The sequence below is a fragment of the Corvus moneduloides genome, chromosome 11, assembly GCF_009650955.1.
Source record: "Corvus moneduloides isolate bCorMon1 chromosome 11, bCorMon1.pri, whole genome shotgun sequence".
In the NCBI taxonomy this organism is placed as follows: Eukaryota; Metazoa; Chordata; class Aves; order Passeriformes; family Corvidae; genus Corvus; species Corvus moneduloides.
The window spans coordinates 13,488,794-13,500,801 of record NC_045486.1 but is presented as its reverse complement, the minus strand read 5'-3'; the positions used below and the strand labels follow the sequence as shown (position 1 = coordinate 13,500,801).

At 37.9% G+C, this 12,008-nt stretch overlaps 1 protein-coding gene across 1 annotated transcript in view; it reads right to left on the bottom strand.

Annotated features, from left to right (window-relative positions):
- Window positions 1-12,008, bottom strand: part of IL17RD (interleukin 17 receptor D) — a 43,476-nt gene that overhangs the window by 4,165 nt on the left and 27,303 nt on the right. Inside the window, exons 4-12 of the mRNA XM_032120901.1 lie at window positions 10,777-10,895; window positions 9,969-10,089; window positions 8,906-8,950; window positions 8,660-8,811; window positions 8,217-8,282; window positions 7,736-7,790; window positions 6,697-6,807; window positions 4,864-5,048; window positions 1,620-2,556 (exon numbers count right to left, since the gene is read on the bottom strand). Of these exons, the coding sequence (XP_031976792.1) occupies window positions 1,620-2,556; window positions 4,864-5,048; window positions 6,697-6,807; window positions 7,736-7,790; window positions 8,217-8,282; window positions 8,660-8,811; window positions 8,906-8,950; window positions 9,969-10,089; window positions 10,777-10,895 (1,791 nt within the window). The remainder of the gene's footprint in view (window positions 1-1,619; window positions 2,557-4,863; window positions 5,049-6,696; window positions 6,808-7,735; window positions 7,791-8,216; window positions 8,283-8,659; window positions 8,812-8,905; window positions 8,951-9,968; window positions 10,090-10,776; window positions 10,896-12,008) is intronic.

The window sequence follows — 12,008 nt, the reverse complement described above, 5'->3', positions numbered from 1 at the left end:
ATAAATGTTTTGTATGTCTGGGACACTAAAGAAATTTAATGGGTTGCACTCTAAAAGGCAGATGATGCTCAGTTCCAAATACTGTCTCCTGTCTACCCTGTACCTCATTAAGACTGTGCTTTGGGTGAGGCAGGTTTGGGGGAGAGTCAGTCAGAGTGGTGCTTTTGGATGAGGACAGTAAATGGGAAAATGGCAGAAATTACAGTGGTTTCTTAAGACACTGGAACATCAGTGTTAAATCCAACTCTACCAGCAAGAGCTCTAACGTTTAACCTCTCCAGCTGAAGCATGTTAACAAGGGAGTATGTGACTTGAGAATTAATTACTGGGAAGACTGCCTCTTTCTTCCAGTGCCTCCTTGCAGCTGGGATACCCAGCTGACAGCTCAGTAATTGAATCAGGAGGGGACACTGGGAAAGCATTCTTACAGGGAGACCATACATTTTAAACCAGCATCCTACTTTCACTAGAAGCATTACAGAGATATCTGTAATTTTTCCCACAAACGTGACAAAAGGCTGAATTAGAAGATGGTAGGAAACTAAAAAATATCGTTTTAATTTTGAAAACAGAGTAATTGTGACTTAATTAATTAAATCAGTAAATCTGGGGGTTTTTCCACATGAAGTTTTTTTCAAATTTTAACTATTTAGTCCTGTAGACTATCTACCTGATAAATATAGGTGCTATATCTGTAAATCAGCATTTGTATTCTCTTCCTCCAAGATAATTCTGGCATCAAACATTAGTTATGAATTATCTTAATAATATTAAAAAATTAATTTAGCCAAGAGAAAAGTCTAGTTAACTCACTGTCAGCACTCATTCCAGAAAGCAGAACAGCATACTACCATCAAAATGCAATATTCACCTGTTGTAGCTGCTTATGGAAAATCTTAGCAAAGTGCAGTTTTATCATGTCAATACAATTGCTGGAACATTCCACGCTGATGAAGTTGTGATGACAGTTCAATATCCTATAACTAGTAAGGTCAGACCAGGTTTTTTTATATAGCCTGAGGCAAAATTTACACCTTCTAACTGGAGGCATCTAAGATGGGTATCTATTCTGGTGAGTGTCTTCCAAGCATTTAAATTCCTCCACTGAAACCCACTTGTTCATTCCCCAGCTCCCTATGTGGTGAGAAGCCTGATGTCATTCTGAAACTTGAGCTGTACAGAAAATATCCCTAAAGGATCCAGTATGTGCTGGAGCAAAATAGGATGTCAGGTTTAGATTTATGGCTGTCTGTGAGAATGCTTCACCATATCACCCTCTTGATTACACCACACAGCTGTCAGCTGAAATCCCAGCTGCCAAGGAGCCCCTGGAAGGAAGAAAGAAGCTATCTCTCCAATAATACGTCAATTAATGAGTAGTGACCTATTAATAGAATTTTAGTGAAATCTTATCTAGCTAAGATTTCCTCCACACACTGTAAGTTAAGAAAAAGATTCGTTTTCCCAAAGTTACTGTACCTGTCTTACCATCTTTATACCATGCTTACCTTTCTCTGCAGCCTTCTATATGGCTCCTCACATATTATCTTACCTATTTGGAGACAGCAGAAATATGCACACTAACTGAATGTAAGTTTTGAAACACTGCTGTATCTTACCTAAACCTGATGATGAAGAAACACTTCCTGTAATGGAAGATGTTTCCATTTGGTCTGTCAATAGTCCTTCCATTAAAGGTAAAGATAATTCAGAAGAAGGAACAGATGAATCGTAGATTCCAGAATCTCGAGGCATGTCTTTCAGATTTGAAGCTTTAACAATATGTAACAATGGCTGAAGGACAGAGCTGCCATCACCTTGAATGTCCTGAGTTTCTGTATCTTCTCCAAGGTTTAAGTGCTGAATTATACAGTGAGAGTCTGAATTCCCCACTGAAATATTTAGATCTGTTTTCAGGTAAAAATCACCATCCATCACCTGTTTATTCACCAAGTCATTTAAAACCAAGCCTGAATCAAATTTTTCCATGACAGGCTCCGAGTAGTGTAAAGAAGGCAGAGGGAAGGGAATAAATTGTTTCTCAAACCAATCTGGTTCCTGATCAATGAACTGATGCATATTGCAAATAGCAACATAAAGGGACCTCCCAGATTTGCTCCTGAAATAATTCCTTTTACTAATGTTAACAGGAAACACATCTGAATCCTGTACACTAAGATCTCTGGAGTGTAAGTGTGAATAGAGCTGGGGGAGATTGTCCATGAGTTTGTATTTAGTGCTTAGATCCAGAATAGCAGGGATGTCTCCCTCACAGGAGTAATCGAAGTAGACTGCGATGAACTTGCAGAGGTCAGCTGAATTCTGCTTTGCCTGACGAAGCTTCTCTGCAACAGTCAACACAGCAAAGAGAAAAAGTTCTCCTTTTCCTGCATCTTTGGTGACTCCTCTGTGCTTCCAGTTCTTTTTTTCAACAAAGTATTTCATTCCTTTGGAACACACAATGATGATAAACTGGGACTCATTTATTTTTTTAATAAGCCACTCCTTCTGATCTTCTTTACAGTTTTTTAGATCTTCCCACAAATCTAAAGCCACCTGGAAAAAGAAAAAAAAAATTCTGGTTGATATTAACTTTTATGTATGTAAACCCAAGTAGTTCCTTAAAAAAAAAAAGCACTATGGATTTGATACATAGCAGTATTTCTTGGGGAATAAAAAGAACATAGGAAATGTGGCTGCACCAAGTAAATCAGAATTTACCTATGGAACTAAATTTGATATCATCAACCCACAATAAACAATTGTGCTTGCCTCAAACAGTTTACCATTGTATGTTTGGGTCCATAATGTGCTGAATGTAACAGAAGTAAAAGAATCATGGAACTGTTTAGATTGAAAAAGACCTTTAAGATCAAGACCAACCATTCACCCAGCACTGCCAAGTCTACCACTAAACCGTGCCCCTAAGTGCCATATTCACTTATCATCCTTGCATACTAATGAAGTGTGATGCCAATAATTTTCATATCTAGATAGAAACCTAATTAGTGCCTATAATATCAAGTCCTTCCAGTTAGGATGCAAAACAACAGCAGTTTTATCTGATGAGAAAGCTCTGAAAATTTTGTCCTAAGAGTTATCTTATTTTGTACTTTGTCAAGCTCTCTGACCATTCGACATGATCTGAAACGCTGGTGTACAGCAAGAGGAGGGACACAGTGCTTTATCTCACAGGAGGAATGAGTAGTAGGATAAGAGAAAAAAACAGATGCAAAAAACTTGCATAATAGACACACATCAAAACGACTTATAAGATCTTCTTTGAAGCATTTTTCCAGAGAACAAAAATTTCTCCTCTGCTATGTATCACCCACAGCAGAGTGGAAAACTTTGCCCCATCAGAAGACAGAGCAGGTGGATGCCCAGAACACAAGGACTCCTGAAAACTGCTACCACACAGCTGGCTGCAGGAAGAAAGTGATCCTGCCTGAAGTGCTCAGTCAGCTGGACTGGATGATCACTGTCAGTTCCTTCCAAACAGACAACTCTATTCTATGCATGGGGAAGAGGAGTCATTTTACTGCTGTTGGGAGATGCAGGTAGTTTTGTGTCTGGTTTTGTTTCTGTTCTTCAAAATCCTGTGTGACCTGCTATCTGTGAGAAATGATTTTTATTACAGACAAGTTATTTTTAAATGGCTACTAAATGCCACTGGTTTTATCCTTTATGAGAAAACATTCCAATTCCATACGAAAAGTACTTGTGCAATTCTTCTGTTATGCACTGAGCATCACTTTTTGTATTAAACTCCACAGTTTTATTAACAAAATATATTATTTCTGTACATAGATGCTATCAATATTTTGTTATATAAATTTTAAATGATGCCTGAGACCATGGTACTTTGTTAGAGCAGTAAGAGCTCACCTCAACACTATTCCAAAGAGAAACAGTGCAGCAGGGCTTAAGTACATCACTAAAAGGGGTTTCAAGTAAGTTACTTATGGAACACTTTATCCTGAACTGTTTTAAACAGACGAAAAAGTTCTGACCATCCCCACCAAACACGTGAGGCCTCGGTTGTGTTTCTGTGTTTGGTCACCAGAGAGCAGAATTGCTGTAATGAAACCCAGCTCCAGCTCACCCCGTTCACATCCCGGGGATGGGAGGAAAAATGCAGCACAAAGAGACCAACGATTGTCCTGCCTTTTTCCAGCTGGAAAGTGAAAAACTGGCCACATATTGATTCTATTTTAGAAAGCAGTATGAGATTCTAAGCCTACTCATTCAAAGTAGCAATTTGAACGTCTCTCTCATACCTTTCAAACAAAAACAAGGAAAAAAAAAGAGTTGCTGATTTTACAGTATTAATGGAACAGATGGGAAGTAAAAAAATAAAAATCAATTAGTAAGTACATATTGTCAACAAGTAATGCTAATAATGCAGTTTTTGCTCTATGAGTAGAAGTCTTGAGAGATTCAACTTCTTTTAAATTACAATACAAAACATATTTTAGGAATACCAAAGTATATTAGGTAGACAAAAACACCTCTTTGTGGCTGCTGACTATAAAGATGCAAGACCTACCGAACAGAAAAAGCACTTAATTCAAAGCAAGCTAAACATGGCTGAATGAAAGTCCTGGAATCATGATCTTTCACTATTCTGTTGGTTTGGGTTGTTTTGGTTTTTGGGGTTTTTTTTGGTTTTTTTTTTTTTACACTGGGTAAGATCTGTTCATTTCCCCAAGTAAAGTACATTTAAACAGCCAATATTTAGAAAAATAATGAAAGTTATCTCTGTGGAAAGGAGGGACTGAAATACCTACTTTTCAAGCACAGATTTTGGGAGTGCTGTTTCAATTAAGGAAAAGTTGTTTACGTATGAAATGTTGAGTTTACCTCACAGCCACAAAAGTCCTGAAGAAAATAAGCAAAGCATTGGATGACATTAATGTGTTTCTGGCAATCTTTACTGGAATAGCAGATGAACACTTTTGGCCGAGGACGAAGTCTTTCCACATGGAGACCTGCAGCATATGCTGAAGATTCTGAGCTCTCCTCATCTAGATGGGAATATATATTTTCTAAATTGGAAGAGAAAAGAGAGTTTACTCTATAAAGCTTGATTTTGTGTTGGGTTTTTATTACTTTTGTAGACTCTTTACTAATGCATACAATAATAGGGTTTTTTTTCTGAAGACTTTCCTCTCCATCCTGAAAAAGAAAAGTTGCGCACACTCTATTTATCCAGCTTAAGAGTCGCTACATGTGGAATACACTTTCAAAGTTAAATGTGCAGTTATTTCTGTCCAACTCAGAAAACACAAGGAAGGTTTAATTTATAGACAGAATGAGGTGGTTTCACCATTAACCAGCTTCTAATCTCTGTTCAAATATTATAAGCCTAAAAGATGTATCATCTTCAAGAGTTTCCTGTCTAACAAAGTCTCTTGCCCTAAAAACCCCAAACCACAAGATAAGCCAGGTAAGAATATTAAACTCCAGGTCCACAGACCCCTTCAGGATATCATACAGGATCTCTCTAGTGTATATATACACACCCGTGTTTGGACATTAATTTGACATTAATTTGAATTAAGATATGATTAATTTAAATCAAAATAGCTATTACTGTTTCTTTCCTTGCATAGATGCTTTTATGCTGGAACAAAAATGTCTGGCTATATGCCAGATTAATTCAATCTAGTTCTACAGCTGGTTAAGCTAATTCGGAATAAAGCATGAGTATCTCAAAATACAAATATCCATCAAGGGATTCAATTCAGAACAATTCATCAGGAATAACTATTCTGGAACAGCCCTCTCTGTAGACAAATCCTCAGTGATTTGTCTGGGTTTTTTGTTGGAACTGTGCTAGCTGCGAGCAAAGGGATAACTACAGGAGACCAGAAGGTAAAAGGATTTAACCCAGCTGGCATATAGCACTTGCAGTATATCTCAGTGCCAAAATTCAGGTGGATAACACAGATATCTGAGGTTTGGAGAAGTACTCTCTTTTTCCATTATTCATGAAACCACGGTTCTCCAAATTCTGTAAAAAAAGCCAATGGATTTTTAACATTTAAATGTATCAAGTGTTGCTTGCCAGCTCCTGGATACAGAGGAGAAGTCAGCAAGGAAGGATGGAATCTAAGTTAGAAAAACATCTGCAAGCAGGGCTTAGAGTAAATTTAGGAAGATGGCTTAGAATGAAAGGTAAAGGCAACTTCCAGGAAAGTGAGCAAATCTGGAACAGTAGCTGTAGATAGTATTCCAGAAAGCACTGTGAATTGTATTGGCATCACATGCCTTTACTTTCCTTCTGATTTAAAATGAAAATGAATTAGGTATTTCTGAGAAAAAGAAGGGAATGTTTAAAACATACCTATTTACAAACCTGTTTGTAATCTACATGGTCACATAGTACTTTCTCAAATAAAAAGAAACATGAAATAAAAAATATTTTCCAATATTGCTTTTGATCTCTCCTTTTTACAGTGAAGCCTTGATCTGTGATACAACAGTGTCTAGGCAACCAATTACCCTCAAGCACTGAGTAAGAATTTGCTACAGGTTTCAATACACAAAAAAGCTGAGAGGAGGAAGGACAGAGAAATAGAAAAGAAAGATGTTCAGATAAAGGTATTTCTGGAATTAACCTACCAATTAAGACTGTTCTGGTTGCAAAAGCATATCTTTAAACTGAACTTTGTACTGAATAAACCCTCTTACCTTGCTGTTTCTTGCGGCACATCACTGTGAAAAGCGTGGCAAATGCAGAGATGACAACCAAAGGGACTGTGATGGCAATGGCTCTGATTGGGCCAGCCCACGGGGAGTGCACTTGGAAAAAGCAAGCAGAATTAGCCCCATGCAAATATGCTATACTACAATTATCTGAACAAATCTTCACACTGGGAAGGCAAAACTGCTGCAGTACTCTATTATCAGGTAATTCCTGAAGATACAGTAGGCCCAAACATCATGTCCTGCTCCATTTCAAATTAGGTTTTATGGTGGTTGTGCCACTGCCACAGCATCAGTGGCTCACACAAGTAACAAGAGCTGCAACTCACACCAGCCCCAGGAGAACAGCCTTGTGTCAGGTGTAGTTTTGATGAGATATGCAGTGGTCATTTGGACCTGACACGTTTTGGTTCCAGGGTGCTGAACTTGCCACTTAGAAAGACTGCCCTCTTGCAGAGATCACCCTCAGCAATGTGCATTAGGATTCAGTGCATTTTTCCCACTGCCTCCATCTGTGGCTGTTTTGAGGCTGCAGTTACACTCTGAAATCCCTGTTTAGCTTCTCAAAAACAGGGCTGATCCACAGGCATGTGAAGCATCCACCTGACAGGTTCTCCAGACCGCTCGGTTTGGTACCAGGGCTGAAGAGCACAGGTGATGTGTTTAGGCTGCTCCCACAGTTTCATTACACTGTTCCCACACTACTGCACTGTCAGTTATATACAATTAAAGTTATGATTCCTCATATCCACATATACAACAAAAGCCACTTTCCCACAAAGATTTCCAATGATGGATTGATCTAAACTCCACTAAATATAAATGTGGAGAGATACACATGTGTAGGCTCAAGTGTCACCTCTACTCCTTTCTCATTATGTCAAAAAAATCACAGCACAATTACCTCAATAGTCTATCTTATGGCAAACAGAGGTCAAATAGAGACTTACTTCCAACATAATTAAAACTGAATCTAAATTAATACGTTAAATATAGTATATTGTTTAAAAAACAGAACTCATACCTGGTTTTAGTGCATAGTGCATTGTTTTCCTTGTTGTGTTAGTGTCATCAACCAGCTTGGAAAAGTAAAAAATTAATTTTATTTACTTTCTGCAATACGTAAAATAACTGTAACAGCTCTTATGACCAAATGTGAAGAAAGTTACTGTTGAAATAGTTAAAACTAAAGAGCAGCACAAACTAGTACAACAAAAATTGACCAAGCAACAGAATTCCAATTAACAAAAATAAAAATCAAAGTCCAGGAATTATGCAGGCCCCCAACTTCAATTTAAGGCACAGACGAAAGTGCTGTGCACTCAGGGAAGCAAAGCTACGGAAAGGCCAAGAACATTGTAAAAAATTTACTTGCCCAAGTTACTTCAGTAGGGATGCTCGAAGTTCAATTCTACCAGTGTGGTTTGAAATATTTTAATTTTACTCCATTTTCCCATTAACATCCTCACTTAGGTGTTGCACAAAAGACTATTCAGAAATATTACCTCAATTATATAATCCCCTGGAGATACGTTCTGAAGAACACAACTTGTAGTGTCTGTGTTCTGCTCCTACATCAAAGAAAGAATACTTTGCAAGCCATTCACATACTTTTAATAAATAATTCACATTGGTTTAGAAATAGGCAGAGCATTCTTGTATTCACACACCTTAAACCAGCAAAACTAAGTCTGCCCATTCAATTACACAATCCTCTGCCTGCAGAACGAACTTCTGTTATCCAGGTCCAATGGAGCCCTCAAGCCTGCTTTTGACTGATGAGTGCTATCACAGTACAACTGTTATTTACATAAACAGTTCCAAATAGTTTTACAATTTTAAAACTGATCCTATTTTATATTAAGTTTTTAAAGCTTCTATAAGACCTTAGAACACCTCATGTTAATAGGTGTTGTGCTTTTAAGAGCTTCACAACTCAGCCACATACCTGTTTGCAGGTCTTTTGCTTAAATGGCCCTTCATGCTTAAGTTTGTAGTGAAGAAAGTAGTACCTAAACCCAAAGTTGTGAGGTGCATGATCAAAGGACACTTGCATGTTAAAACCTTGCTGGGTAACATTCACATTCCTTGGCTTCCAGTCTGTCAGAGGAGATATTCATGAATCACAAAACTACTCTTCAAGTACAGTAACTTTTTGTAAGATTAATATATTAAAATACTACATTTTACTTACAAGGTTTGCAGACAATGTTTTCTGGCTGTAGCAACAATTCACACGCTACAAATATAAAGAAAAATTATAAATTATACAGCATCAAACTGCTATGCTACTTAAACAGAAAAAGAACATGGGCAAAAGTGGGGAGCTCATCATTTTGAATACCCCCACTTCTTTCCCAGACTCTAATATGCCTGGACTAAATACATTTTGCAAACTTAACTTCTTTGGCATGATTTCAAGTCCCTTCTCATCTTGATATGTGAAACAGAGATCCATTAATTTGAGTAGCACATTTCTTAGTGAGACGAAAGGGATAACACCAGGTGCAGCATGTCAGGAGAGAAAGTTTAAGCTAGTCTTAAATACATTTACTCAGAGTAAGTATGCTGAGCACTACTACCAATGGTACAGCAGTCTGCATTAACAGACGGACTTTAAAATACCTTAGGAAAGTTTTACAGGGAAAAAACCCCTTAGCAGGACAAATATCAACAGTTCACTCCAAAGGGTACTTGCAGTTTCTCACCATACTGTGTGAGCACTGAGGAGCTTATTCAAGTTTCTTCTCTCTACCTCCAATTGCTAAGTAATTTAGAGAAATTCAACTTGATCTGCTGCTATCCAATTTTAGATGTCCTCCTCTACATCCGTCTCTAGACAGCTGTTTTTAAATTGTAATCTCAAAAGCAAAAAATAACCTTCCCTTCTCCACAATGTCCAGAGAGAAGCAAACCATCTCCATGAGTGAAATGATCCTGAGAACCACAGAACAATCCTGTTCTAGGCAAACCTGCAATAATCTCAGGCCTACCTGAGACTTTTCTCCTGGTTGCTGCCTAACACATATGATCGCACACTAGAGATTTATCTATGGCATGCAAATTCTTTCTGCTTAACACCCAGATCTTCCTTCCAAGACAGTGTCAGTAACTACTTATCCCAGACTCATCCAACATCATCATCCACTAAATTCCTTTGTTGGGAAACCCAAAACGTTGGGGAGAGGGGAGGCCCGCTGAGGAGATGACATGCAATACTATATTATATGCAATACTATATTATATGCAATACTTACATCTAGTTCGGAAGAAAAATGGGTGATAATTACTTTCATTTTTAATGGAAGGAAAAGGAACAATCTTGACAAAGTAATCCGTTTCAAACTTCAAATTTACGAAGGGCTGGGACTCCATTCCCTACAAAAAAGACAAGATTGCAACGTATTTTAAAATCAACTATTATAGTTGATACAATAGTTGAAATACTAAAAGTATTTTTCACAACAAGCCCCCAGTTTTGCAATCAAAGGCTCAAATTAATACATTAAGAATGCTTTACCTACTCCTCTATTCCAATCTGACATGAGGAATCTCAATACATAGTTGGATGTAGACCATTACAGACTTGCATCTGTACTCCAGAGTCACCAAAATCAGAGTTCCCAACTTCAGGGAAGCTTCTATCGAAAGGGACAAGATCTCTCTCCAAAGCAACAACCATCATTAATTTCACCAATAATACTTTTGGGAACCAACCAACTCTTTGACACAGGCATGGAGTAATAGGACAAGGGGGAATGGCATCAAACTGAAAGAGGGTAGGGTTAGATTAGATATTGGGAAGAAACTCTTCAGTGTGAAGAAGTGAGGCCGTGGCACAGGTTGCCCAGAGAAGCTGTGGCTGCCCCATCCCTCCAAGTGTTCCAGGCCAGGCTGGATGGGGCTTGGAGCAAGCTGGGATAGTGGGAGGTGTCCCTTCCCATGGCAGAAGGGTTGGAACTGGATGACCTTTAATGACCCAAACCATTGTAGGATGATAGACACTTTCAAAACTACTCACACAGTCAAACAACACTGGAACTATTCTTGAAACAAAGCACTTACTGTTCGTTTAAAACTGGGGCTGAGCTGCTTTGGATCCTTTAAAACCATCTGCTGGCATTGTCTTCCCTCTGATTTTAACTCCTCAAGTATTACTCGAAATCCCTTCAGGTATTCAATCCCTACAAACAGCAGAGCATTTAAACAGAAGATGAATATTTCAAAATGCATTATGTGGTATTTTATGTAATTTGTATTTCATTTGTCTTTAAAAATGAAACTTATCAGTCATACAAAATATGTTTGTACTTAATACCTGTTCTTGTACATCAGTTCTGCACATTCTATCTTGCCTATCTAGAATTCAGTCTTTGGCAAAGGCTACAATTACTACATACTTGTGCAATGCTTAGAACAGAGGGGCCCATGCCTCATCTGGGGCTTCCAAATTACCACTGCAATAGAAGTTATCAGTACCTTCTTCACCTTCAGAAATACTTTATAGTAACTTCACATTTCCTAGCACATTACTAGCAATCAAATATAATATTTTGCTGGCAAATTATAGAAATATTCCTTTATAAATTTTACTATCATCTCTGAGACTACCAGATTAAAATGATAACAATTGTTACAACTTCTTTAGCTCTAGTACAGTAAGGGATAACAGAAAACTTGACTAAAAGAATGGAATTTATTCCAGTGCATGTATACTTCCAGTTATTTATAACTGCTGCCAGAACTACACCCGTTTTGTTCAAGTTACTCCAATACAACTTATCTCAGCAGTGTCTTTACAATGTTCTCATCACAGAATTACTTCATGACACGACTAAACTGAGTCACAGTGATGTGAATATCCCAGGAAAATGCCAGTGTTAACCCTGTGACAGTTCTGTGGCTCAGGTATCGAAGGCACTGCACAGCTCTTTAACTCTCACTACTTCATCTAATTACATCTCCTCAATAGCATTACACATATTTATCAATGACACAGACACAGCTTTTGTAAGTTAAATGCTACATAAATCAAAATGGACTCATTTCAGTTTATGCTATGCTTCTCAAACCAAAAAATAAAATCCCGTATGTATCACTTCCACATTTTCCACCACCTCCTCTGGTTCACTAGGTTTGTGTGTTTTGATTAATGTTTTATAATTTTGTAGAAGATAAAGCGTTGCCAAACGTGTTCTCACTGTTCTATGGAACAAAAGCACTATTTGTCCTTACATGAAGACCCTGAAAGAGAAAGTGTCCAGTTCCCATGTTACCCAAGCTGTCTGAACAGCAGT